The 27,989-nt window shown below is 39.3% G+C and overlaps 1 protein-coding gene across 3 annotated transcripts in view; it reads right to left on the bottom strand.

Moving 5' to 3' along the window:
• Cfap61 (cilia and flagella associated protein 61) overlaps positions 1-27,989 on the bottom strand; it is a 273,395-nt gene that overhangs the window by 109,246 nt on the left and 136,160 nt on the right. For all 3 annotated transcript variants that reach the window (XM_046434983.2, XM_046434992.2, XM_058576462.1), the window contains 2 exons: positions 20,702-20,829; positions 1,419-1,517 (listed from right to left, as the gene is read on the bottom strand). In XM_046434983.2, coding sequence (XP_046290939.1) covers positions 1,419-1,517; positions 20,702-20,829 — 227 coding nt within the window. The remainder of the gene's footprint in view (positions 1-1,418; positions 1,518-20,701; positions 20,830-27,989) is intronic.

Here is a 27,989-nt window from a genome sequence, read left to right as displayed (position 1 = left end):
TATATAAATAAAAATAAAGACAAAAACAAAAACCAACCAAACAAAAAATTTCCTGCACCAAACCTTCTTTTGCACTCTATGGGTAGCAGTGGTGGAGAGGGTCTTTCAAAGAGACTTTGAACTTGAGCTCTGTGTAAAAGCCTGAGCTAGGAAGTGTAGTGCTGAAGTAGTTCATAATGGTGCCTAAGACCCAACTGCTCAGTTTTCAGGGATTTTGTTAAATATTTGTTAAATGTAGACATTATTGAAGCTTAAATTATGTAATCATACAATTAATTATATTTTGTTAAAAATAAAACAAATAAGCCAGGTAAAAAAAAGAAAGAAAATATCAGGAAAAAAAAAAAAAACCTCTTCTTAAGACATCAATAACACTAGTATTTTCTGGGAGTCATATAGTTTAGAAAGAGGGAAGGTGTGATGGAGGAAAAGACAATGTCCATTGTATCGATTCTCTATTCTTGGCCAGAATTTTTTAACAAAAATTCCAGGCAGCACATCTTAATCATACACTTTTCACAATTAAAAGAACCAAAGCTCAAAGAAGTGAAATCCTTCACTCAGACCCTTAGTAGTAAGGGCAGGATCTGAATCCACATCCTCCTGGCTCAAATCTTGTGTCCTTTACTGCTCTGTAATGGCAATCTTCCAAGAAAGAAAAAAAAATATCAATGTTTAGAGTCTGGTAAAGGTATTAGTTCAAAATGAGCCTTATTCTTCTGGCAAAGAATCTATGGTTTTTCCTCACTGTTTGAAGGCAAAGCAAGTTTTTGAGGAAAGAGGAAAGAGGGTCCTTTCATCATAGATTCTGAAATGAACTGGTCCCCTGAGAGGAACAATTTCCTTAACTCTTCACTAAAAAAAATTGGGAGATTGTTTCTAGAGGCAGGAATCCTAATATTTCTGTACTAATGTTTTGATATAGAAAATTAAAATTAGTGGAAGCTGTGTGATAATGGAATAGTACTTTCTAGAACAGATGTTGTCAAATAATGATCCTATTGGGATGAAAACAATAGAGCTTGCCTAGACCGGCATTGAAGGTGCCCAGTCAGCACCTAATTACAAATGGTGAAGTGGGCATGAGACCCAAGCCCTACTGAGGTGCCCTGTCAGATGCAAACATAGTCATCAAGGTCCATTGACCCTGTAGGGGTGGCTGGGTCCATGGACTCCACCCCAATTGTTGGAATAGGGCAACTGGCTTCTCACAGATACAAAATGGTGGCCCCAAACTGCCACTCTGGACCATTCTCTTGGTAATAGGTTTGAATTTGTATTTCTTAAGTAATGCTGAACACTAGGAGAAAAGTCTTTCACTTTCCTCTTCCCAATCTGAAATCTATTAGATACCATAGAAAAGACTATGCATGGATTACAGTTAGGCCTTAGAATGAAAAATCAAATAGAATCCATACTTGGTTGCCAGAAACTTTCTTTGTTCATTGCCCAGAAGTTTTTTCCCTGGGAGTCCATGAGTTGAAATCAGGGTGAGATTATTAAACTTCAGGTGAGAACTAAGGAGAAAAAAAAGAGGAAAAGAACAAAGAGAGGTTTAACAAGATTCAGTGGAAGTTTATTATAATTCAATTTAACTTTATTTCATGTGTCATTCAACTGTTGGATTTTTCTTTGAGGATAGCAACTCTTTTTTTACACAAACCTTAAAATAGAACGATTTAAATGAAAAAAAGGAAGATGGCATTGGAGCTAATTGCAGAAATTCCAAGAGCTACACATGGTATAATGGCAGACGCTGTTTAATTTTTTTTTTAAGTTTGCTTCCCAAAGTGAAACAGAATAAAATCCACAAATTGAGAGGAGGGAGATCAATTTGTATAAATTGATGCAAAGCTTGATTTCAAACTACCACTAAGAAACTGTTTAAAATCCTGCTGAGTACTTAAAATCATTCATGTTGCATGTGTTATTTCCTCCATTTAATCCTCACAGCAATACTATAAGGTCAATAATATTTTATCCCTATTTTATCAAGTGCAACTGAGGCACAATGACTTGGCAAAGCCATACTGGGCACTGTCTGGCTCGATGTCCTTTCACTTAACTTTTGTCCATACAGTGGCCCCTCAGAATACAAAAGAGATTAGTTCCAGGAGTCCCCAGCAGATAGCAAAATCTGCAGATGCTCAAGTCCCTTATATAAAATGGTGGAATGTTTGCCTACAAAATAACCTGAATTTCTTCCCGTGTACTTTAAATCATCTCTGGATTACTTATAATGCCCAGTACGATGTAAATGCTCTGAAAATAGTTATTATACTGTACTTTTAGGAAACAATGACAAGGTAAAAATCTGTACATGCTCAGGATAGTAAAAAAAATTTCTCCCTAAATATTTTCTGCCTGAGGTTATTTGAATGTGTGGATGCAGAACCAGAGGATGCTGGTTCATCCAGAGGATGCACTGCCCTGGAGACCCTCAAATTGTTGAGAGGAATCCATAGATCATCTCATTCCCACAGGTCAATGTTAGATTTATTACTTCAAGATGCATATAGTTATTCAAATAAAAATACCAAAGTATCATCTAGGAGAAAATTCTAGGGGCCTCCTTCTAAGAGTGAAACTGCCTTAAATACATCAAGCTTTCTAGAGTCCAAGGCCCATTCCTAGACATTATCATAGAAATTAATCTTCAAGACCATTTATGCTGGAGGAGTGGGGGCATGGCGGGTAGTTCATGTGTAAGAAAATCAAGGTTGGAAACGGTTATGTAATTTGCTGAAGGTCAGAAACTCATAAGCAGCAGGGGCCAGTAAAGAAATTCATCCCTTCCAACTCGAAGCAGCACCCTCTCCACGCACCCAAACCTCCCTCTCTAACCAGTCCTACAGGTTACAGGTAGTTTTAAGCAGTGTGTCCAACACATGTAAGTGGTAGCTTCTAATAATTCACATGCGTAAATCTGGTGCTGTGGTGCACACCTGTAATCCCAGCAACCCAAAAGGCTATGACCAGTTAAGTTTGAGACTAGCCTCAGGAACTTCATGAGGCTCTGTCTCAAAATAAAATATAAAAAGGGCTGAGGATGTAGCTCAGTGGTAAATAGCTCCTGGGTTCAATCCCCAGTACCAAAACAAAACAAAAAAACAACAACAAAAGCAACATCAAAACTCACATGCTTAAAACTTAAGACTTATTCCATATATACCCTTCAATGTCTAAAATATTCCTGCTGGGAGATGCGGTTGTGGCTCAGCAGTGGAGTGCTTGCCTCACACGTGTGGGGAACTGGGTTCCATCCTCAGCACCTCATAAAAATAAACAAACAAAATAAAAGTATTGTGTTCATCTACAACTAAAAAAACTATTAAAAAATATTCCTGCTGTAGATTTGCCCTCTGCTAAGACTCGGCAAGATTTTATGGGTGAGCTGATCTTTTCATAGGATCCTAGTTGATGAGGGAAAAAAAAAAATATATATATATATATATTCCCGCCCTCCCCAATATCTTTTCTTAGTTCACCCAACTCCTTTCAATCAACCAAATGCTGAAAAAGAAACCTTCACCAAGTCAGAGGAAAACACCTGCCCTCCTTTGCCATGAGGAGATTGGAAATTTTCCAAATGTGGAAATGCTATCAATTTACTGACAATCTGTTAAGTAGCACTAAAAACAGGAGACTTTTGCTGATGGCCCAGGCTGGCAATGCAATAAACTCAACTGCACCTGACATTTAAAAATAGCTAAATATTATGAAAGGTTTTGCTCTAAAGTCTCTAAGGATGGGTGTCATTTAAGAATGAATATTCTTATTTGATATGAGGAAAACCAAGCACATCTTATCCTCTAATAATAAGAATAAAAATTTTGAATATCTTTAAATAACATAAAGGTCACAATTAACCCCAGCTACTTATAGCTGCCAGTCTGAAAGTGCACAACAATGACAAGCCTTGGATTTACCACCTTCTAATGGAAAACACAAATAATAAGAAGAATGTGTCTACACTCAAAGGCAGTTCAAATTTATCCTGGTTTTGGGTTCCATGTGACCAAAATGGGGTTTGTGTTATACTAACAGTAGTTGTTTACAGACCCCTTTTATAGCTCTATGTGAATAAAAGGCTTAGTGATTATGTAGCTATATCTTTTACTACACAAACAATCCCTTTGGTACTGAATAATTTGAATTATCTAACAACATGGATCAAATGACTTATAGATTGCCAAATTACCACATTGTATCATCCTGAATTATGCTATTGTACAATTAGAAAATTTCCCCAAAGAGAAAGGTTTTTGAAACAATCATCTGTAGTAATATAGTAAAAAGATTTTTTTTTAAGGGAGAGGAGTATTTTCTATATAAAAGAACCAGCTCTGCACTTTTTTCTTTAGCCCTAGTCAAATTCCTTTTGTAGTTTTCATTGTAGATCTTCAAGTTCCCTATTATAATCTTTCTTGTTTCTGCAACTAATTCTCCTTCCTCCTTCTCAACTGAGCACATCTCCTACACAAACCAGTCCTCAGTTCCCCTACACTTCCCTTCACGCACTTGCAAGAACATTCTTCCATTCCCAGCTTCAGAAGGGAGGTATCTCCCCATTAACACTGTCTCCTCTTCAAATTCCTCACCTCTTTCTCCAAATCCCTATACCAGCCCATTTCTGTTACAGCGAGACTTAATAAACTAGTCTAGTGCTGATACAGTGGATCTGTGAAGCCAACAGGGACCATGGCCCCGTTTCTCTACATCTCCATGTGTGGTTTCCATTCCCAAGGCCACCCCAGGTGACTGGAGCTCCCCTCCTGAAAGTTCCACATGTCCAATTTGTTTATATTACGAGAACTCAGTGACATGGCCACATGCAGAAGCAAAGGAGGCTGAAAAATGCAGTTTCTTAAACACTGTTTTTTTTTTTCCCCAAAACCACATGGCCCACAGTTCTGTCACTGAGGACAAAGTGCAGAATGAATACTGAGAGGCAACTGGAAGTTCTTACTTACAGTGACTCCTGAAGGAAGAATGAGGTGGGGATGAGAGAAGATCCTCATTAATCAGGATCCAGGCCAAAAAAATAAAAAAAAAAATAGATGGTAGACTCCACAAAGTCAGACTGAATGAAAGCAGGAGGCATTGTACAGGGTTACAGGAACCAAAAGGACAGAGAGTTATCCATGGACTAGTAACAGTGGGATGCCATTACTGATCCTAAATCGAAAGGAGGATTGGACGGAGAAATGGTGAAGGCTGGGGTCATGCAGGCTTCCCACCAAGGAACTGTGTCCAACAGAATATGTTATCTGAGACAACACTGTCCTAAGGGTCTCTGATGATTTTTTTTTCTTTTGACAGAGTGTTATGGTTTGGCTTATGAGGTGTCTCCCCAAAGCTCATGTGTGAGACAATGCAAAAATATTCAGAGGAGAAAGGATTAGATTATGAGAGCTGTAATCTAATCAGTGGAGTGTTCCACTTGAATGGATTAACTGGGTAGTAACTGGGCAAGTAGGATGTGGCTAGAGGAAGTAGGTCACTTGGGGCATGCCTTTGGGGTTTTTACGTTGCTGCTGATGAGTGGAGCTCTCTCTCTGCTTCCACCACCAAGCCTTTATGCCATGATGTTCTGCCTTACCTTGGACCTAGAGCCATAGAGTTGGCCAACCATAGACTGAATCTTTGGGACTATGAGCCAAAATAACCTTTTACTTTTGTAAATTGTTCTTGTTGGGTCACAGTGATGCAAAAGCTATCTAAACCCAGCTCCTCCTCATTGTCCTATCCCTAACCAAGCTCCCTATCGGTCTTGTGCACATTTTCCAGGGTGATGCCATCTACCACCATTCCTTCATCTTGCATATTTTCTATAATGTACTCTTGGATACTATAATAATGTTTATTCTGAGATATAGACCTAATTTCTAAATACTCCAATGTCATCTCAAATTTAATGTGTTCAAAATTAGGGTGCTCCAGGGACATCATAAATACAAAGCTCTTTGCAGCCCCAATCCAACTCTTTTTAAAGCTTTATCAAAGCCATAGCTAACTAACCACTTCTCAAGCTATGAATCTGAAGGCCTGCACTCAGATTCCTATAATCCTTCCAACTTTCCATATTGGTCATCATGCCCAATCACTTTTACCTTGTCCATATCTCTTAAATGCCACCCCCACCCCCACAATCATTCCTGTGACACATTGCTGTACCTCACCATCTGGCTTAGAGAAATAGTATCTGGGTTAGTTTCCCTGGCACAAGTCTCTCTATTCTTCCCCTCTCCCACACAGCTACAGCTACTGGAAACCTCTTTTTAAGTTAAATCAAATCTCAATGGTTTTGGCTTTGAAATTCCTGTCTTTGCTTACTATCTTGGTAGCAGCAGAGCCCAGCGATTAAGATCATGGGTTTGAGAGTCAGACTTCCTCAGCTGGGCTCCCAGCTCTAGTACTTTCTAGCTTTTCTTTTGTTTGTTTGTTTACCTTGGGCAAGTTATTTAACCTTGCTGTGGCTCATTTTCTTCACCTATAAAAGGAGAAAAAAATACAACCTAATGCTTCATAGGGGTGCTGAGAAAATTAAATGAAATCATATCTGGAAAACATTTAGAATATTGCCTGCTTCATAGTAATTTTTGATGGATGTTAACTATTTTTATCACCAAAATATGAAGTTCAAGTTCATTAGCATGGTGTATGAGGTTCTTACAGTCAGGACCTCATTGACCTCCCCAACTTTATTTGTGACCTTGTCACTCATTGAAGGTTCCTACCTTTCATATAAAAGGCCATTCTTTTATATGAAAATGACATCAGTGATTTTCTTTTTTCCTCCAACCTTGTGTGTGTGTGTGTGTGTATGTGTGTGTGTATGTGAGAGAGAGAAAGAAAGAGAGAGACAGAGACAGACAGACAGAAGACAGACAATTGGGATTGACTCCAGAGGTACGATCTCACTGAGCTCCATTTCCAGTCCTTTTTTATTTTGACACAGCATCTTGCTAAATTGCCCAGACAGGCCTTGAACTTGCTATCTTCCTATCTTAGTCTCCGTAGAAGATGGGATTACAGGTGTATGCCACGTGCCCAACTTTCCAATCTCATATTTTGGCTAAGATAGTACTTACTGTAATCTGATTTAGCAATATCCAAAGATTTAATTTCCTAAATCTATCACTATTGGTCCCAAATCATGAAGCTTATAATCTATAATACTAATAGATTCTAGCTCTTCTGAGGATGAAATGTTTAAGATTTTACATTTGATTACCTACAAATATTCAAAAAGTTCACACAGATAGAACAGTGGGTCACAGGGTACAGCATGGCTTTGAGCAAGCATTATATAAAATGGCCAAACAGCACAGTCACAGAAAAAGCACAGCTCTCAGATGTGATGGTGTTGGCTTAATGTATATAAACAATATTTAACATCATTGTGAGCACTGTGCTCCAAAATCAAAGGTCACCATATTATGGGGGAAAAGAAGTTCAAGTTAAGAGCTCAAGCCAATGAAACATTAAGCAAGTGCACCTGCATTTTTGCAGTAAATAATTCCAGTGGGGATTTCATGTTGCTGTGGATACAAAGGGAGGAACAGCTCAAAGATACTTGTAAAGCAGGGAGGGATTAGGGTATCCAGGGAAATAAGTAAAAGGTATTACATTTCATTCCACGTTTCAGGAGGGCAGCTACAAAATCAGGTCTAAACATCCTTATCCTTCAAATAAAGAGGGTCACTTTGCCAATTTATTGGGAACATGAAGAAAGAAACATAAAACTTTTCACGTTGTTTGTCCTTCTGGGCAGTAGAGACCCATCAATCTGCTAGGCAATCTGCTCAGCATTTTTAATTTTTTTGCCGATATATATACATACATATATCTAACTATCTACATCTATATGTAATGTATCTATATTTTATGGTGTGGCAAAGGCAGCCAAAGCTACTGATTTAATTAACATGTTTAATTAATGTTTCATTTGAACAAGTAGATGATGTAGAGAAAAAATAATTACTACGCATAATCTCAACACCTTAATTTGATTTATTAAAACTTCCGCTTTCTGAATTGTCCAAAAGAGTGACAAAATATTTGCTAAATGATGATAAGTCCTAGCTCAAGATTTGACTGGATATTTTACTGGTCAAAGAATAGCTCAGATTTAGTTCAGCCTTCAAGAGGTAAGATAATGGGACACAATTAATAATAAAATGCTATGGATGGGGGTGAAAAGTTGGGAGTTATAAGAACTTGTACTATTAGAAGAAAAACTACAACAAAACAAATCAGAAGAAAATATTTAATAGAATAGAAAATAGAGCAGAATAATAGAATCTCAGTTTTTCCCTTAAAAAATTAACTTTTTTTCAGTATTTTTTTCTTTCCAGATCACAAAAGAGACTTTTTGACATGTCTTAGGGCACTTAGTTCATTTTTGTTTTGCTAGTAAAAATGACCTAGTGGCTACATCTATGGCCACAAAGCTGTCAGTAATGGCCCACTCTGAACTTTGGGGGACATCAAAGAAAGAGATCCAAAGAGAAGGAGAGGATTCCGAGAACATCTAGGTGAAGGTAGAGGGTTTGCAGGATGAAACATGTTAGCCACTCTCTCCCTGACCCTACTTCTCTCTTCTCTTGGGTGCCATCTTTTACGGTGGTTCAGAGCTCCCTGTTCTCATCAGTCCCTGTAGGAACCAAATGGGACCTAGAGAAAGGGGATAAGGAAAAGATCTCCTAAGCCTTCCTTGAGCCAAATCTTGTGACTTAGGTCAGGGATCTGGAATCAACACTGGACCCAACATTACGAATAAGTATCTTCTTGGAGTGATCTAGGTGCTCTGAAGAGCCCCATGTACCAGGTAGGGGAGGGGCATGGCAGCCAGGGCAAGTGTCTGTGGCAAATATTTGGGGATTCAGAATCTCAGATGAAAAGCTTATGTCTTTGCACAAAAGCATCACATAAATCCTTACTGAAAAAAAAAAAATAGGTAAGTGCTATGTTTGAAATGTCAATTGAAAAATGGGAATGAGATTTGAGAGTTTTGGCAAAAGAGAATCAAATGAATTTGAGCATTTATAATTTAGGGGAATTGATTAATGATGGTTTTATATATATTTGCAGGAGAACATTGGACATTTATATATACTAAGCATATACAAGATAGAAATACCAGCATGGCAGCTGTAAAAGACAAGTCAGAAGAAATGGCAAAACACAAGCTACTAATCAATCAGTTTCAAAAGACCAAATAACAACGCATCGTGGGAATTAAAAAATGAGTGACATTAGTTCTGGTGGGGAAGGATGAGGAAGGGCTTTATGTTTTGTGTAAATGATGGGCTATTTATAAGGCTTTATTAGCACCATATGGGAAGGCTTCCCCATGTCTTGCAGATATTCCTTTTTGGGCCTCCATTCTTACCAGTGATAGTTTAAGCTAGGGCTTTGTGAAATGCTCTCTACTAGGTCCAATTGAGTACGTAATGACTTCAGCTATATAAAACTAATGATAACTTAATAATTAGGCCTGGTAAACCCTAAAGTAATGATGTGACAGAACTTACATGATTTGTAGATAATTAGAAAATGTGGTTTGGAAAACCAGCCCATAAAAACAATTTAGCCCCAATGAACAATTATAGAAGGAAATAATTTCCTTCTAGATAAGACTGCCAATTTTGAGAAAATGTTTACAGAAATGGTTTCCCCAACCCAGGTGCATTTCAGAATTATCTGGGGAGTAGTCAAAAATATATATTTCTTGATCCCACCTTAGTCCCACTGAATTGCAACCCCAAGAACAGGAGTCCTGGAAATTATACTTCTGCAAACCTTTCCAACCCCACTTGGGTGGGGAATAAGTGGAACTTGCATATAATCTATTGCTTATGGAAAGATTACTCCTCATTAGCCTTAATATCTAGGAAGTTGGTTTCACACACAGCATCTTTCTCCACTACACAGTCTTTAAAAAAAGGGAAAATTTCAAAGCATTTTTTTTTCATTTTTGAAACCCAAATACTTTATTATGTTAGTAGTATTGTATTATTTCTTTGCAATCTTAAAAGGAATATAGTTAGAAACAAGCACATGGTCAGTAGACGGCTTGGCCTGGTCTAGATCACACAGTGGTTCACAGAACTCTTGCTTTACAGAGAGGATGGCCACATGTTTTGGTTGGATCTTTAATGTCCCCCAAAAGTCCTTATGCTAAAGGCTGCATTATGTGGTGCTACTGGGATGAGGTGGAACCTTTAGAAGGTGGGTAAGGATGGGAGGAAGTTACTGAGGATAACCTTGAAGGGGATATTGGGATTCCATCACCATTCTCTCTCTCTTTTTGCTTCCTGACAGCCATGGGGTGAGCAGCTTTGCTTTATTCTGGGATCCTCATGATGATGTTTTACCTCCCCACAGGCCCAAAGCAATAAGGCCAAAAGACCATGCACTGAAACCTCTGAAAACCATGAGCTAAAACAAACCTCATCTTTTTTTTAAGTTGATTTTCTTGGGTGTTTTGTCATAGCAACAGAAATCTGAACAATATACCAAAATAAATATGTATACCGATGGTACAGAATAGAGGACACAGAGAAAAACCTACCTAAGTACAGTTATCTTGTACTAGACAAAGGCACCAAAAACATACGTTGGCAAAAAGGTGGCCTCTTAAACAAATGATGCTGGGAAAACTGGAAATCCATATGCAGCAAAATGAAATTAAACTATTATCTCTCATCATGCACAAAACTCAACTCAAAGTGGATCAAGGACCTAGGAATTAGACCAGAGACCCTGAACCTATTAAAAGAAAAAGTAGGCACAGATCTTCATCATGTCAGATTAGGTCCTGACTTCCTTAACCAGACTCCTAAAGTGCAAGAAATAAAATCAAGAATTAATAAATGGAATGGATTCAAACTAAAAAGCTTCTTTTCAGTAAATGAAACAATCAATAATGTGAAGAGAGAGTACACAGAGTGGGAGAACAAATTTACTACATGCACATTAGATAGAACACTAATTTCCAGGGTATATAAAGAACTCAAAAAACTCAACACCAAAAATAAAAAATCCAATCAATAAATGGGCTAAGGAAATGAACAGAAGAAGATATACAATCAATCAACAAATATATGAAAATATGTTCAACTTCTCTAGAACTTAGAGAAATGCAAATTAAAACTACACTGAGATTCCTTATCAATCTAGTCAGAATGGCAATTAGAAAGAATACAAGTAACAATAAATATTTGCAAGGATGTGGAGAGAAAGGTACACTCATACATTGCTGGTGGCACTGCAAATTGGTACAACCACTATGGCAAGCAGTATGGAGATTCCTTAGAAAACTTGGAATGGAACCACAATTTGACCCAGCTATCCCACTTCTTAGTCTTTACCCAAAGGACGTAAAATCAGCATACAATAGTGATGCAGCCACATCAATGTTTATAGCAGAACAATTCACAATAACTAAACCGTGGAAGCATCCTAGATGCCCTTCAATAGATGGATGGATAAAGAAACTGTGCTATATATACACAATGGAATATGACTCAGCCTTAAAAGAGAATAAAATGATGGCATTTGCAGGTAAATGGATGGAGTTGGGAGAATATCATGCTAAGCGAAGTAAGCCAATCCCCAAAAAGCAAAGTCCGAATGTTCTCTCTGATAAGTGGATGCTGATCCAAAATGGGGGGCGGGGACATGGGAAGAATGGAGGAACTTTGATTGGGCAAAGGAGAGGGAGGAGAAGGTAGGAGGAATGGGGGCAGGAAAGATGGTGGAATGTGATGGACATCATTACCCTAGGTACATGTATGACAGCACATATGGTGCAACTCTACATTGTGTCCATCTAGAGAAATGAAAAAGTGTGCTTCATTTGTGTACAATGAATTGAAATGCATCCTGCTGTCATATATACCTAACTAGAACAAATAATTAAATAAATGAATAAATGTTTTAAAAAGAAATCTGACCAATATACCACCTGTCACCTCTATTGAAGGTCCCCCATTTCTGCATATTCAGGACAGGCTCTTTCTGTGTTTTCTCTCCAAATTGCCACTTAACATCAAATGGTATGTGTCGAGGGGGGCAGTTTGACATCTCCTAATTGCCTCAGAATGTAATGGATGAGTGTTATATCCTTAATCCCTCCTCTGCAGGTAAGAGAGAAAATGGTTGGTGGGTTCAGAGCTGGAGGGGAAGTGAGGGTGCACAGTCAAGGGTTTATGATCTCCTTTGTCTTTGGGGGAGTGAGACTGCACATGAGAAAGGTGGGGATGATGGGGCTGGCACAGCCAAGATCACAATGGCATGATGCATTGAAGATGGAGGGGATCCCTGGAAGGATTATGAAAACACAGATAACTGGGCCCATTCCCAGTTCCTGATGCAGCAGGTCTGGGGTGGAACCTGAGAATTCGTATTTCTAACAGGTTCTGAAATGATGTTGATGTCAGTGGTCCAGAGATGACACTTTGAGAACCACTAATGTAGAGGTAGAAGTCTGAGAGGCTCCAGGGGTTTGAGGAGCTCAAGAAAGAAGAGCAGAGTCGAATATGTTTCTATGAAGGGTGGAATATGATCTAATTAAATATTTGAGAGACACAAATGAAGATGTAAATTTTTGTTGTCTTGATCTTTTTTTTTTTTCTTTTAAGGCAGCAGAACTTTTGGTCTTGGGATAGGAGGTATAGTCACAGCCTCCTAAAACTTACATGATAAACTTGAAATCACTGGCAGAACAGTGAAGCCCAAGCATGTCAAGATCAAAGTTTGCAGTGTCTTCAGATATCAGGAAAAGGCCTGAGAAACATGCATGGGTGGCCTATTAGGCAACAATGATCAGTTGGAACCTCTGAAAAGACCAGGATATGGTCTCTAAAAATGTTAACAAGCATGGTTCACAGGGCTCTGGGCATTCCTTAGTTTGGGTCAACAGTTAACAGGGAAGTGGTCCATCTGATTTTCTCTAAAGTCAAGAAGTTTTGCAAAACAGAAATACCACAGAATGTTGGGTTATTTGCTTGGTCCTCTAGATGTTAAAACAGAAATGGTAGCTATTTTAATAAAACTTCAGGGGAATGTCTCACAAAGGGTCAGATGCAATCCTTGTCTGGAAACAACTCTGACTCACCTCCAATCTTTAGAGGAAAGCATCTTCCACACTGAGAAAACTCTATCACCTCAAGTCATTTCCCTCCTTTGAAAGTCAATGCTCAGCTCCCACCAGGGATCTATTCATGCAAATTAGTGGTTGGTGCCAAGTATTAAGTGGTAGGCATTTTGATAGATACTTTGCATCTGTTACCTAATTTAACCTTCATACTAGTACAGAAGAGGAATTCTGGGGTGTTTTCCCCATTGCACGGGCTCATAGGTATTGAATAATTCTCCAGGGCTCCACTAGCCATGGAGAGTACTGACTGTCTCCCCTACACCCCAACACAATGGTTCTCAGACTTAAGTGACCTTTAAGGTGTGAAAGCACAGACCCCTGGGCTCCATCCCCAGGTTTCTGATTCAGTCTTTACTAGGGTAAGACTTGTTGAGTATATATACCTCAAATAGGTCCCAGATAATGCTGAAGGTGCTGGTCTGCAGATTATATTTTGAAAACTACTGATCTAACCATACCTCTCTCCCAAAGTAGAAAGAGTACTGTTGTTTGCCAAGACAAAGTCCCCAAATGCCATCTTTTACTAGCAAAGGTTTCTGGTAGTGTAGCATACCTGGGGTTCTCTTTACAAATGTAAGAATGCCACAAAAGCCTCTAGACACAACCTTCTTCTATAACCTTCATTTGTTTTTAACCACTTCTGTCTATGCCCACATGCTTTGGTAAAGGCTAACTGTGAGATTATTGATGAGAGAGAAGAAATAAACCAGGGAAACTAAGGGATAGTAAACTTGTTCAAGCAGATGCTGTTGGGCCCACCTGCATTACCTTGGCTCATCTGCTCACCTGCAAATGATACCATCAATGCTTTCCTGCCTCTCTCTGCACAGGACATTTTCTGACCATGGAAGCTGGAAGAACATGCCAGAAGAATAGCCCAGGCTGACTATTTAATCACCAGGGCAAGAACTGGTGGCTAAAGAACACCCCAGCTTCCTTACCCCTCTGATGGACCATTCTCAGGATGGAGCCTCTGCCCATATTGGTGACCCACTGATAAATGCTTTACTATTATTATTATTATTAATACGACTACTACTACTACTACTACTACTACTACTACTACTACTACTACTACTTTTTGGCTATCCTTCCTTCCTTGTCTCACTATCCTATTCTCTCAGTTCCTTAGGAGTACTCCAAACTGAACTACTTGCACCCAAATTCTTTGTTTTCAGCTTGGTTTGAAGGAATGCAGACCAAGACAGGTAGTAATGTTATCACTGAATATTATCCAATAGCAAATGATGAACACTAAGTAGGAGATTATGCTGCTTAATTTTGGGCACCTGGTTTGCATCTTGTGCCCACAAAGATGCCTACCTAACATTCTTAATTCTAAAGAATCACGAAGAACCACCCCCCCACATGTGCAAAAAAAAAAAAAAGACAATAAGCCAACCTCCTCTTTGCAAAGAAGGCTTAACATCGTCCCCAAAGAATTGCTTTTCTTTTGTTCTGGGAGTTCTAATTTAGGTATTATGAGTGAAGTTACTCTGATAGGAATAGAAGTAGATAATTTCATTAAGTGAATATACTTTTATTTAACACTAATTATATTTAAATATTGGAATCAGATTAGGAAACCCAGTTGTGATTAGCAACACCGGGGAATATTCCTGGTCATTATTTTCTGATGGCAGAATGTCAAGTCACTCTATTGGGGGTGTGGGAGTTGTAGGGTGAGGCTGAGCCTCAGTGCTTGACATACTCCTCCCACCTCTGGTCCCCCTCCCCAGCCACCTGACAGGCCTCTGCATCAGTCCCTGAGGATCTCCCACAACACTGCGGCAAGATGCAGCCTGCCTGGGGTTGCTGCCTGCTCCCTGGGCTCCATGGAAAGTGGGCATGTGTGTGCCACCATCCTTGCCACCAAGCTGCTTTTACCCTGGTGTAAACAGGGCAGTCAATGGGAACACAGCCCTTCAATTCATGTGGCAGAGACCCACAGGACAGGACAGTCACATTCACCAACCTGTTCCTGGGGGTTTAGCTCTGAGATCAGCAAGGAAGCTCTGACTATTTAATTAGTCACCTAATTAGGACAGGCCACGCTGAAGGTTTCAAATGTCCTCAGACAAATGTAAAGATAAAAAGCTTAATTAAGCCGCCAGCACTAGGCGGGCTGCTGCCAGTGCCCACAGCTGTGCCGGATATTGTGCGGAACCATGCAGCCAGATAACAGGAGTTTCGGGCTTTGGGCTGCAATCGGGGCTTTGAAAACATGCCTGGCCAGTTACGAACTATTCTTATGCACCTCAGTACACTCAACCAGATGAGGGACCACAGTCTAGGTTGGGAAAATTCGTGATTTCAACCTTTGGTGAGATTATTTGGTCATTTTTTTGAGCAAAATTTCCTCGGTATGGAAGTGGAAGGCAATGTGGGCTTGGGTTTACAACGCCCACCGGCACTTCCTGTGAATCAAATTATATATTTCTCCAGTCACACAAAGGGTCGTGGGGGCACCACCCAGGGCTGCTTTCAGACACGGTCTTCCCGTGATTCATTTGTGCATTTTTATAGTGCCATTTCAGGCTCTGCAAGAGATTCTTAAGAATTGAATTAGGAAGGATTTTTAAATAAAGGATTAAAAGGAATTGCTCTAGAGTTAGAAGTAAATGCTGTAAGACAGAACCATAGAGACACATGTGTTAGAAGAGAATAGAATAAAAGCTGCTTCAGCCCAGTGAGTTTGTGCCTAAGAGATAATAAAGAAGCTATTCTTTTGTATAGTTATGGGGAAAAAGTACGTGTTTGGGACTAAGGTTCTGAATGTCTAATGAGCTTCCAGGTGATACCAATGCACCTGGTCCACATACCACAGAGTGAGGAAGGAGAGTGTAGAAACAAAAGAGAAGTTCGTAGACCTGGATCCTGTAGTTCGGTTTTTTCTTTTTTCTTTCTTTCTTTCTTTCTTTTTTTTTGTTGTTGTTTTGCTTTGGTACCAGGGATTGAACCCAGGGGTACTTCACCACTGAGCCACATCCCCAGCCCTTGTTTATATTTTATTTAGAGACAGGGTCTCGCTAAGTTGCTGAGGCTGGATTTGAACTCATGATCCTCCTGCCTCAGTCTCCCAAGGCACTGGGATTTCAGGCATGTGCCACTTTGCCCAGCCTGGAAACAGACCTCTTATTCCCTCGGAAAGGCTTTTAGACTTCATTAAAAAGCTCTCCTTCCAGAACCAGTGCTGCCTCTGCAGATGACATAAGCTCACCTGGGGATGTGGCTGTTGATCAAAGAATAGGGAGTTCACTCTTGACCTCTGCTAGGTTTGGTCAAGTTCCTAAGGTGGCAGCACCTTTAGGTTGGCACGACCTCAGGATCCTATGATGCAAACCTTCCTCAGCACAGATGAGGACAAGGCCACCCTTGGAGCCATATGCTTTCACACTGGTTGATGGCAGAGCTGGGCTTATAGCCAAGGCTAAGTTCTGTTTTTTTTTTTTTTTTTTAATTTTTTTTCCAGGGGTGTGGTTTTTTAAGAAGTCTTATTAAAAGAAGTGCTGAGAAGAATAATGCATATGTAACACCCAGACTGCCTAAGCAAAAACTTTCTGTCTCTGAGATCCAGGACAGCCAATGGGTACCATTCATCAATCACAAGAACTGCAATTCTAAATAAGTCAGGTCCATCACTTGAATGTCTCAGGCATCATGAAGTACACCCATATTCACAGTAAAGATCTGTCTTTTCCTGTCCAATTCACTGGCTTCTACATCAAGGGGGAGATAGTGTTTTCTTCCTCTGTGTTCCCCACTTCAAGAGAACTGTCCTTCCCCAACTCAGCTCCTGACTCATTGAAAGGCTCACGACCTGGTAGGGCAAGTGATGGGAAAGAAGGCTGGGACACCTGGGCAGGTGGAGCCCACAGCAGCCCTTCCTTAGCTCTCTGCCAAGTTGTTTCTGCACAGCACCCTCAGAAGACAGATGTGTGAGACAAAGGGGAGGGAACAAACCAGCTGAGCCTCACCCACATCATGAATGACAACTTTCTTTCTTCAAGCACCAGAAGTCAGGGGCCTTCCTGGGGGTGATGGAGATTGCCTAAAGATCTGAGAGCAAGACCCCTGGCCACTGGGCCCAGTGCTAGAGGAGTCGGCAGAGCCAGGCCCAGGCCCAGAGAGGAAATAGAAGATAGGGACTCTGGTGTGTGTCTCTGGACAAATAAGTGCCATACATGTCACCTGGCCAGAAAGGCCCAGTCCTAGTAAGGACAGGATGCAGGGTGACTCGGAGGCCTGACAAAGACAAGAAGACATATCTGAGCAGATGTAACTGTGGATGAGTGACACCTGAGGACTAGAAAGAATGTTGTACTTTAAAATTAAAGTCCTAATCATCATCCTCCATATTCCCCTGCCATCCCCCCAGCATGGAGTTTGCTTCCTTGTGTATTGGGTGCTGAGACTTGGAGCAAATCATTTCTGCTCTCTCGGAAGCACCTTAACACTGAGGATGGATGGATTTATGCAAGGACTACTACATTTGGTGTTCTTTGAAAAGAAGACCAAATGTACTTTGTAATTTCTTGCATGAAAATAATATAAGAAAAATGAATGTGCCGGTTGTGTCACCAGATGACAGAAATGCCAGTTTCTGGAAAAAGAGGTCACTGCACTGGGTCTCAAATGGATTTTTCCAGAAACTACGATCTACTTGCTGAGTCTAATAATGCAGCTCAAAAGTACAAGGAGAGTGATTTTTTAAAATCTTGCTTCCAAAATGTGGATTTAGTCCTCATTGGGACTCATTTCACCTAACGTTTGATGAAAACTACTTCTTCAATTTCATTCCAGTTAAAATCACGTATAAAATTTAGCTTAAGTGGCAACTAAACTGGTGAAGTAAAATATGCAGTAGGTTACTATGGTGATTGCTAATTTAAAATAATTAGAGAAAATAATGAGAAACTATTTCCTCTCTTAAGGATTACAGATCCGTAAACTGATACCAGTCTATTTTTAGTGTACATAATCTCTGTAATGATGATAAAGAATTATGAGTACTTTAGAATGCTTTAAAAAGGTCTTTCAGATTGGGGAATTCAATCAACCCGGTACTTATATCAAAATTTATATTTGTCTTTATTAAATTTAAGTCAATTCCATGAAAAGAGAATTGGGATGTATATCTTAATGTAATCATTTAAAATAAAATTTTATGACTGAATATAAAGCCAAATTAAGATTGAAGACCTGTTTATAATCATTTCTTGACTCCCATAATTTCACAACTCCACCCTGATAATTCATCATTCAACAGTGGTTGCATAAGACTTGCTGCTCAGAAATCTTAGATGAAGGTACCCAACAGAACAAGCAAGCCTTGGTACAATATGGTACACACAGGAAAATAAATATGCCACATTACTTCTCATTATTTCATTCTTATAATGAAATATTGCCACAAACTGGCCACAATATTTAAGCATATGAACTCTACTGCTAACTTCAATAACAATATGTACTTTATTTCTGTTTAACAAAGGATATGTTCCAGAGAATTGAACAAATTGGCTAGAAACTGGGGAAAAAAAAAAAAAAAACAACCAACCAACTCAGTTCTTTGTTTATCTGGTTAATATGATGTCAAATGAGGAAAATCATCTGAAGAAAATCATCATTTGGGGTTAGCTCATCTCCAGGTTATCCAGACATAGGGCCACTGAGGGGTCATTTTCTCATTCCTTTTCTTATCCAGCCTCCCATGGGCCCCACCCATCATTCTTGGGCTCCTAACTTTGTTGACTTGGTGGGCTGCATCTCTCATTTAACTCTGAGCACCTGTAGTTTTGAATAGTAGATAAAGTTTCTCATGTAATTTGGAGTAAATGATTTGGGGGAAAATTGGCTTTGTGTGGGTGTACGTGCACGCGCAGTGCTGGGGATTGAAACCAGGGCCTGGTACATGCTTGGTCAGGGTTCCTACCCCTGAGGTACTCTGCCAGCCCCCAAACTGGGCTTTTTACATTCAGAGTTCTGTGGTCTCTCAAAGTCTTTAAAAACATCTATGAGAACCTGAAAGAGTAAACGAGGAATAGTTAATATGTACAGGGGTGCAGCTGAATAGAAGGAACAACTTCTAATGTTCTATAGCAGGGTTCAGTAACTATGGTTGACAACAATTAATTGTGTATGTCCAAATAGTAGAGAGGATGTTGAATGCTCTCATTAGATATGCCAATTACCCAAATCTGATTATTATATAAGTGTATAATATACCACATAAATATGTACAACTACTGTGTCAATTATAACTAAATTACACTTTAAAATAGAGTAAAAGAGGAAATTGAGTCTGAGAGAGGTTAGGCCACACACCAGGTTTCCATGTCAGGTCCTAGCGATGCCAGGGCATGATCCCAAGTTCTTGGACTTGAACCCAGGGATCTTCCTTATAAAGAGGTGCTGAAATCCAATGAGCAGATGGAGAGAGATTGGAAAAGCTGGGAATTCTGTGGAATCACCTATCAGGAAAATGGGCTCTGAAAGGAAGGCTGATTTAGTGCCATGGGGTTAATGAGAACAGCATCAGGAGAGATGTGCAGGCCTCCAGCTTCCTTAAAGGGTTTTACTCTGATCTTCATTGAAGGGTTTTACCCAAACTAACTGGTTGGAAGAGAGGTCCTTGGTAGCACACCACTTTTGAATGCCAATTTTTGATGCATGAAGTCAAAACTAGCTCCCAAACCTGATTATCTGGAGTACCTGTTCAGAACCGATTACAGACTCCTCCCAGGAGTTTCTGACTCTGCATGTTTGGTGTTGATTCTGAGAATCTGTATCTTTCTTTAAAATTGTAATTTGTTATATATGACAGCAGAATGCATTACAATTCATATTACACAAATAGAGCACAGTTTTTCATATTTCTGGTTGTACACAAAGTAGAGTCACATCATTTGTGTCTTCATACATGTACTTAGGGTAATAATGTCCATCTCATTCCACCGCCTTTCCTACTCCCATGCCCCCTCTCTTCTCTTCCCTCCCCTTTGCCATATCTAGAATTCATCTAATCCTCCCATGCCCCCCCCCCGCCACCGACCACATTATGAATCAGCATCCTTAAATTGGAGAAAACAAGAATCTGCACCTTTAACAGGTGTTCCAGGTGGCTCTTATGACCTGGACAGTAATGGAAACACTCATATAGAAGGGATCCAGAAACCATTTTTCTGGAAACAGGCAGTACCTATTTTAGGCATTGTAGGATATATGGTCTTGTTGTAGCTACTCAAATCTACCTCTGTAGCATGAAAATGACCACATATACCACTTAAATAAATGAGAGTGGCTGTGTTCCAATGAAGTTTCATTCACAAAAACAGGTGGCAAGTCAGATTTGGCCTGGGGGCTATCGTTTGCTACCCCCCCCCCCAAGTTAGGATATTCCCCCGATTCACTAATCCACCTAGGCAAAGTTGTGTGGTGACAGACATACTCAAGTCTGTCCTGTCAAGGGACTCTCTTAAGGTGTAGGAAGAGAACTGTTATAAATAAGTAAATATAACAAAAACAACTCACCAAAATATCAATGTCTCTAGGAAGGAAATTCCCACAGTGGATGCACCAACCACAACAATCCTGGCATTGACAGTTATTTTAGGTTCCAACGTTAGTTTTCTGTTTGTGTGGTTCAAGGCATAACTCAACTAGAAGAAAAGAGTACAGAGACATTGAGAAAAATGTAGCTGAGTCAGCAACCCCAGATTGTAATTATGTGGAATCATTTAATGAGAATATCACTGGCAAATCAAACCTAAAAATGCCCATGTGGCAGCCAAGGCAAAATATAGGGAAAGTATTTTTAAGAAATTAATGGGAGAATATATTAATGCCTAACACACACACACACACACACACAAAAATTGTGCTTGATTTGGATGATATTGTTTCATTGCGGAGAGACGTTTCCTGCAGAACTGAAATGCTTAATGATTAGAGATAACAAGGCAAAAAATCCTACAATTACACAACCAAGCCACTTCCTAAGATTCTGCAGTTCCTTGAAATGTCTCACCGTTTTCCTGACCAAGGTTTCCTGATCAAGGTTTTCTGACACTGTTGAGTGATAATTATTTTAGTTGGGTACTTTAAGACAAGTATTAACTTTTATTCATTTTTGTATCCCTCACACTACTTAACATGATACCTTGTAGACAGTTGGCCATCAATACTACTTCTTGAATGACAAACATTTGTTGAATGAGAAGGATTGTTCAGTGTTTTAGGGTATCTGAAAGTACAGAAGACTCTCAGAAGCACAGAAAGTAACTAGTGATCCCTTTAACGTCCATGTTTGCAAAAATTACCTGGATTAGTTGTTCAATTTTCTTTCCTAAAGAGGCTGCACTAAAATGTACAAAGAAAGATTTTACAGAAGTCAGAAGTCTCTAAATCCTAGTAGGTCAAACCAACTTTTTTTTGTTTTCTTAAAATCCTGAGATTCCAAGAGTTGGGATGCCCATAAGTTAATTTTGCAAAGTACTATTTTAAGTGGGCTCCCACCTACCTTCAGGTAGCATGGGTGTGGGCTAATGCTTTGCCATTTACCAAGTAGCATTTAAGTTTGAGAGGATAAATCCCCTCTCTCTAGCCACATGGAGATAGAAAAATATCTTCAGCCAAATTACTTTTTTTTAAGAGAGAGAGGAGAGGGAGAGAGAGAGAGAGAGAGAGAATTTTTTTAAATATTTATTTTTCAGTTTTTGGTGGACATCTTTATATATTTATTTTATGTGGTGCTGAGGATTGAACCCAGCACCCCGCACATGCCAGGCAGGCATGTTACCACTTGAGCCACATCCCCAGCCCAAATTACTTTTTAATAGGAATATAAAACAAGGTTCCTGGTGCCTCTCAGAATCTGACTCAATCCCTACTCCCACCTTTGAAATACCTGGGAAATATCTGGGAAGAGATTGGATTCACTCCCATCTTCAAGAAGGGGCCCAAGTCGAGAATCCCACCCTCCTTGCTCAATAATTGGTCTAGGATGGACACATGATTTAGGTTGGCCTAAGCAGAGTGAAGCCCAGGATTTTTGTATGATGATTGCAGAAAACTCTCTTGCTCTCTTGCACACTAGATGGTATGGGGTTGCAGATGTGAAGCCTGAAATGGCTACAGTCATCATGCCACAAAGTCAAAAACCATCTGGGCTCAAGAGAATCAGAGAAATAGAGCAGGAATTCCTTCCAAACCCTACCTGAATCCCATGCACTCTTCAGTTATATGAACAATACGTTATCAGCAGACATTGCCATCATAGTGCTGCACAGCAAACCCTCCAGAATGCAAATAAGTGTCACTTATTCTCACTCATAAAACTCTGGGTCAGCTGGAAGTAGGCTGGGCCTGGTTGCCATGAAACTTCCAGACCCACCTCACCTTTCTCTTTTTGGATGAGAGAGAGCTGGGGCATGAGCTTCCCATGGCAAAGGGAGAAATTTAAGAGGGTAATTGAAAATAAGCAATGCTTCTATTGCCTGTTGAAAGTCATGTGGTAGAGTGAAGTGGGTAATATACTCACCTCTAGCAAAAGGCACAGCTGAGGGAGGGATGGAAGGTGAGAATGAGGGAGCCTACATTTCCTCTATTGTTTAGGCCAATTTATTTATTTTAACATGCAACAGAAAACTTCCTAGACTAAGATACTTTCTAAATGAAAACAGTGAATATCCTTTGGGATGGCAAATTTCAGGTTTTTCAAATAACCGTCAGCTCTGATCAGCTCTATGAGGATTTCCCAGGTCAATGAGGAATTGTGCAAAGACTCTAGCTTATACTGGTTTATGTGGGTGTCCCAGTGTTTCCAAGACAAGTAGGCTGACAGAAAATTCACTCTAGCTAGCCTTGGGCTTGGTGGTTTAGAGTGAGGAAGGTAGGAAGTGTGTGAGCTGTTAGGATGGCATCTAATTGCAGGTCTAATTCACAGATTTTAAATGCAAGCAAGCATCTTAACAGAGGTCAGAAATCAAGATTCTTTCCATAAGGAGGTGCGTTCAGACATTCTCCTCTGCTGTCAAAGCTAACGTTGAAACATGGGCAGTAATGAAATTCCCTGGTAAAGAATTATACCTCATTTGTGAAACAGCTCCAGTATCAAGGATACAAAGGCGGCTGGGGAACAGAACAGAATGGCTTTTGTTTCCTACACAATAGCTTTAACACCAACAGCTGCCAGGCCTCAGAAATCACCTTTCTAACTGCTAAATACACAAAGTGGCCCTGGGTGTCAAGAGTTAGAGATCTGTACCAATGATGGTGGGTGTCTCAGGAGAGTGATCGGGCATCACAAGGATGCACAGTACACCCAATTTTACAACGGATTTTAATTGAAAACATATCTATCATCAGGTATGATAAAATAGTCTGACCTAAAATGAAAACATTTTTTTTGGTCCTAGATATCATTTTTATATGCCTTAAAAAAAGAATAAAGAAAGAAAAAAGAAATCTTCCCACCTCAGAAACCTTTTAATGACAAATGGTAAATGAAGATGGCTTTTGCTGCTGGTTAATTTTGTCCATAAGCAGGAAATACACATTATTTTTAATAAAAGCAAAATGTTTCCTTCCTTTATATTCCTTCAAACTACAGGTTTTCATGGCAAAGAAAAACATTTACCCCCCCCCCCAAAAAAAAAAGTTCCATGCATAGGGAGATCTTGTCTGGGATCTGAGTTTCTTAGTGGTGAAATAAAAAGAAAAATCCTATCTATTGACTTATATTTTGTAGACAGAAATTGAATGTGCCTTGTAATAGTGAATTGTTTCAAAGATTGAAGAGAGGGGACTATAAGCTATTTATCTACATACCATAGCAATGATAACATGGATGAGCAATCAGCCTCTTCCATATTCTTTTCAGACATTTCTGATTCTATTTTCTAATGACAAAGGGATGATCTTCAATGCAGAGATCAACGTGTACCCCAGTAAGAAGGAATAAGCCGTGCATTTCGATGTATAAGCTAACCTTTTAAGGTTAAAAGAAAAATGTTCCTTAAAATTGATGTGGACGATTATAATGAGTTTAAAATACATGCAAACCTTACCTTCTATCCCTCAGATAGGAAAGGAAGGTGATAATATGGGACACTCCTGTTAGGAGGGGAGATTTCCCAGGAAAAGAGACAGTAAAGGTCAGTTGGGAGAGGAGAGGGGTTGAGATGAGAAAGTTGGAAACAGAAGTGAAAAGGCATTTAAGTACTTTTTAAATATTTTTTTAGTTGTTGATGGACTTTATTTTATTTATTTGTATGTGGTGCTGAGAATCAAACCCAGTGCCTCACGCATGCTAGGTAAATGCTCTACCGCTCAGCCACAACCCCAGCCCAAGTTTTAACCTCTTTATCTGTAATTTCCATTGGGTTTTTGAGAACAGAAGACTGTACATGTGCATGATGAGCCATCTGTGGTAGTGTTTGGTCACTTATATCTATTTATTTTGTCAGCCACACTTCAGTGGACTTTCTTGTTCCTGGAGGTCAGGAGTTACATCTTTGTTTTATTGTATCTGAACACATCCTGGCATACATTTGGGGCATTCAATAAATGGTAAAAGATTAGATATGCTAGCTTTGCATTTCTTGAGTCCGTTTTAAAGGGTGTGATGCAATTTCTAATATCCATGATTATTTTAGTTGATTCTTTTTCAGTTCCTTAAATGACCAAACAAGGGATTTAGAAGTATTTGAGGTTAAGTTTGGCATTATTAGTAAAAATGATGTTGATATGCATACTTGGTTGAGTTGATGCTATAACTCACCTACATTTATTAAGAGACCTCAAGGTACATAATTTTGAATTTTATACATATTCGTTACCTGTTCTATGTCTATAGAAATTGACCATATATAACTTTACCTGACATATATAGGCCTGAATTCCACATCTCCACATCTGATTTGGTTTCTTCACAGTACTTAGAATGAGTTACAATGATCACAATAGCATTATTGAAAGTCAATTTCAATAATATGTCCCAATCAGAAGCTACTAAAATACAAAGAGGCCAGTAAACTATAAATGTGTCAAAATAAATACAAATGATCCCACATAATAAATGCAAGGTTCATATGAAAATGGAACATGACAATATCTGTGGTGCTTTTCTTCTATTTCTTTTGGAGGTACCAATCAAATGGTGGGATCATCAGACTGGGTGTCATTAGTCTGGTGGTAAGGTTTGGGCTTGTTTCCTTAACTCTGCTACTGGTTGAGATTCGGAGCCTCTTTTCCTTAAACATCGGTTTCCTCAGTTATAAAATGGAAGTAAATTATACCAACCTCTGCCTTCCTCAGCAGGCAAACATGGGAACTATTCATTTAAAAATGTCTACAAATACTTTGAGCTTTTCAGGCAAAGATGTTACACAAGGTAAAATTGCACATCCTCTCTCCCATCTGCAATATGAAAGGCAAATCTTTGAAAAATACGTTTTAAAAGGGCAAAACAATGAGCTCAATTTTCAGCTCACACCCATGTGTATATATATTTTTTTCTTACAGAAAGCTTCCAAAGACTTCAAAGGGAGCTCTGCCCATGCAAGAAAATGGAAGATGGAGAGATTCAAACCCATTAGGAATAAAATTTCTGAAATCCTTAATAAGCCTACTTTTGCTTTATAAATGTAATGTTTTTTTCCCTATGCTTCTCCATTCCCTTTTCTCTTTGGAGAAGCCCCTTGTTTTCCCAATTTGAGCAAAACAAATGATGACAGATTCACAGTGCTACAAATGTCAGAGAAGATTCCAAAGTTCATAGTTCATAAGTGGACCTCATTCATTGAAATATTTGCCAGATAAATAAAGGGTAGCATGGTATACATGCTTAAATTGAACCAATCAGTTGGAAATCTCTTCCACAGATAGGAAATGCAATTTCAAAAATATTTTCCAATAAAAATATTTAAAAAGACCAAAGGTAGATATGAACACCACACCTTTGTCTGGTAGAGCATGGGAAGTCTATTGAGATGTTATGGGTTTGAACCTTGTGCTATAGAGAATTCTTACTTTTTTTGCGGGGAGGGGTGGTTGGGAAGGTGGAAGCTCCCAACAATTTTCTAGCTCCAACATTTCAGAAACTGCAAATTGTTCTGTGTGGCATTTGCTGAAAGTAATGATGACTCAAAGACACTGTTTGACTTCTTTCTTAATATCCAGAAAGAACATATACAAAATCATGCAATATGGCAGCCAAGAATGGGCCATGGTAATTGCAAGACCTCATGACTGCATCTCCACCACTGTACTGTGCACACTTAAGGCACTCATTAAATGTTCGTGAAGTGAACAGAACATTCATTTTGCCTTTGAAAAATTATTCGTAACATTACACATGGACAATTAAAGAAATTTTAAGGAACTATCATGCCTTTAATTCCTTTTCATTACCTCATTATGTATTGAGTGGGGACTTAACAGATTCTTGTGGCATTCTTGCATATAGATGGAATCCTAACTGAAGCAAGAAGTTTCCTGTTTATAGTTGGGCTATGCTGCATATAATGGGAAGCCCCAAATACTAGTAGCTTATTAAAAAGGATGGAAGATAATTTCTTATGCAAGAGCTGGCAATATGATGCCCAGGGATGCTGAGGCAGTGCCATGAGCTGATCAGAGACCCAGGGTCCTTCTACCTGCACAATTCACCATCCTACTGCATGGCTTCTATCTGCAAAGATGATCTTGGTGGCTGTTTGAGATCCAGACATCATATCCTCATTCCAGGCAACAGATAGAAGGAGGAAGGAAAGAAAACAAGGGCTTTCCAAAGGGAATGAATTCCTTTGAGCAGCTTTCCCAGAGTTCCTAGTCTAACAACTTCGATCTAGTGGCCAAAACTTAGTACCATGGTCATGCCAGATGTGAGGGAAGCTAGAAAATGTATTCTCTTAGTTAGGCACATTGCTGCCTTAAGTAAAACTGAGGTCCTGTCAGTAAGGTTAAAGAAAAGAATGGATATTGGGGGAAAAGATTGGTCTCTACCATAGTTCTTAAGCCAATATAACGAGTTAATTACCTTAACTTGCATTTTTCTTATATTTTTCTTAACAATTCCATTGTTCTGATCCTTCCTATACCTATATTACCCACCTGGCCATTATCATTATTTTGTACACATTGTAGAAAGTTAAAATTGTCAACAAAACTATTGGTCAATCTATTCTATTTAACATTTATAGTAGAAAAAAGTGTTCTGGAAATTGAATTGAGTGACTTTAGTGGATTTCATCAATTCTAGCTTGCATGCTTTTTCCACATTAGCATTCCTGAGATCAGACTTACAGTCAGTGGCATCCTAACAATTGCATCCAGCCAGGCAGCAGAAGAAACACAGTTGTCTCTACTTGTGCATGGGTGACTTGGCTGTGGCTGTTCACTGTCATCACTTCAAGAGAGTCATGTGTGCTATATGTACATTATGCATTGACTTTATCTGCTCTTGACAATGTCTTCAAAAAGATTACAACGTGATTTGGCATTGAAATACACACTTATTGTGTTCCCAGACAGGCTCAGAAACTGAGCAGCAGGGTACAAATTTGATATTAGTGAAACAAATACTAGTCACTGGAGGAATGACAGTAATTCTGTATTTTCTTCCAATGCAACTATTGAGTGCTTTTGGGGAGCAAATAAAGGATGATACATGCCCACAAGTAGATGAAGCCATGTTATAGTTTGTTACTGAGGAACATGCAAAACATTTTCTCTATCATCCAGCAAAAATTGCAATGGAAGAGAACACAAATTGCCTCCTCTCTCTGAATAGATGAAAGAAACTTCAAAGCAATGATTT

This window comes from Marmota monax, unplaced genomic scaffold, assembly GCF_021218885.2.
Source record: "Marmota monax isolate L192 unplaced genomic scaffold, Marmota_monax_Labrador192_F-V1.1 WCK01_AAM20220418_F8-fsc00005, whole genome shotgun sequence".
Taxonomy (NCBI): Eukaryota; Metazoa; Chordata; class Mammalia; order Rodentia; family Sciuridae; genus Marmota; species Marmota monax.
The sequence above is the reverse complement of the archived record's forward strand: the minus strand, read 5'-3'. Positions and strand labels throughout refer to the sequence as shown.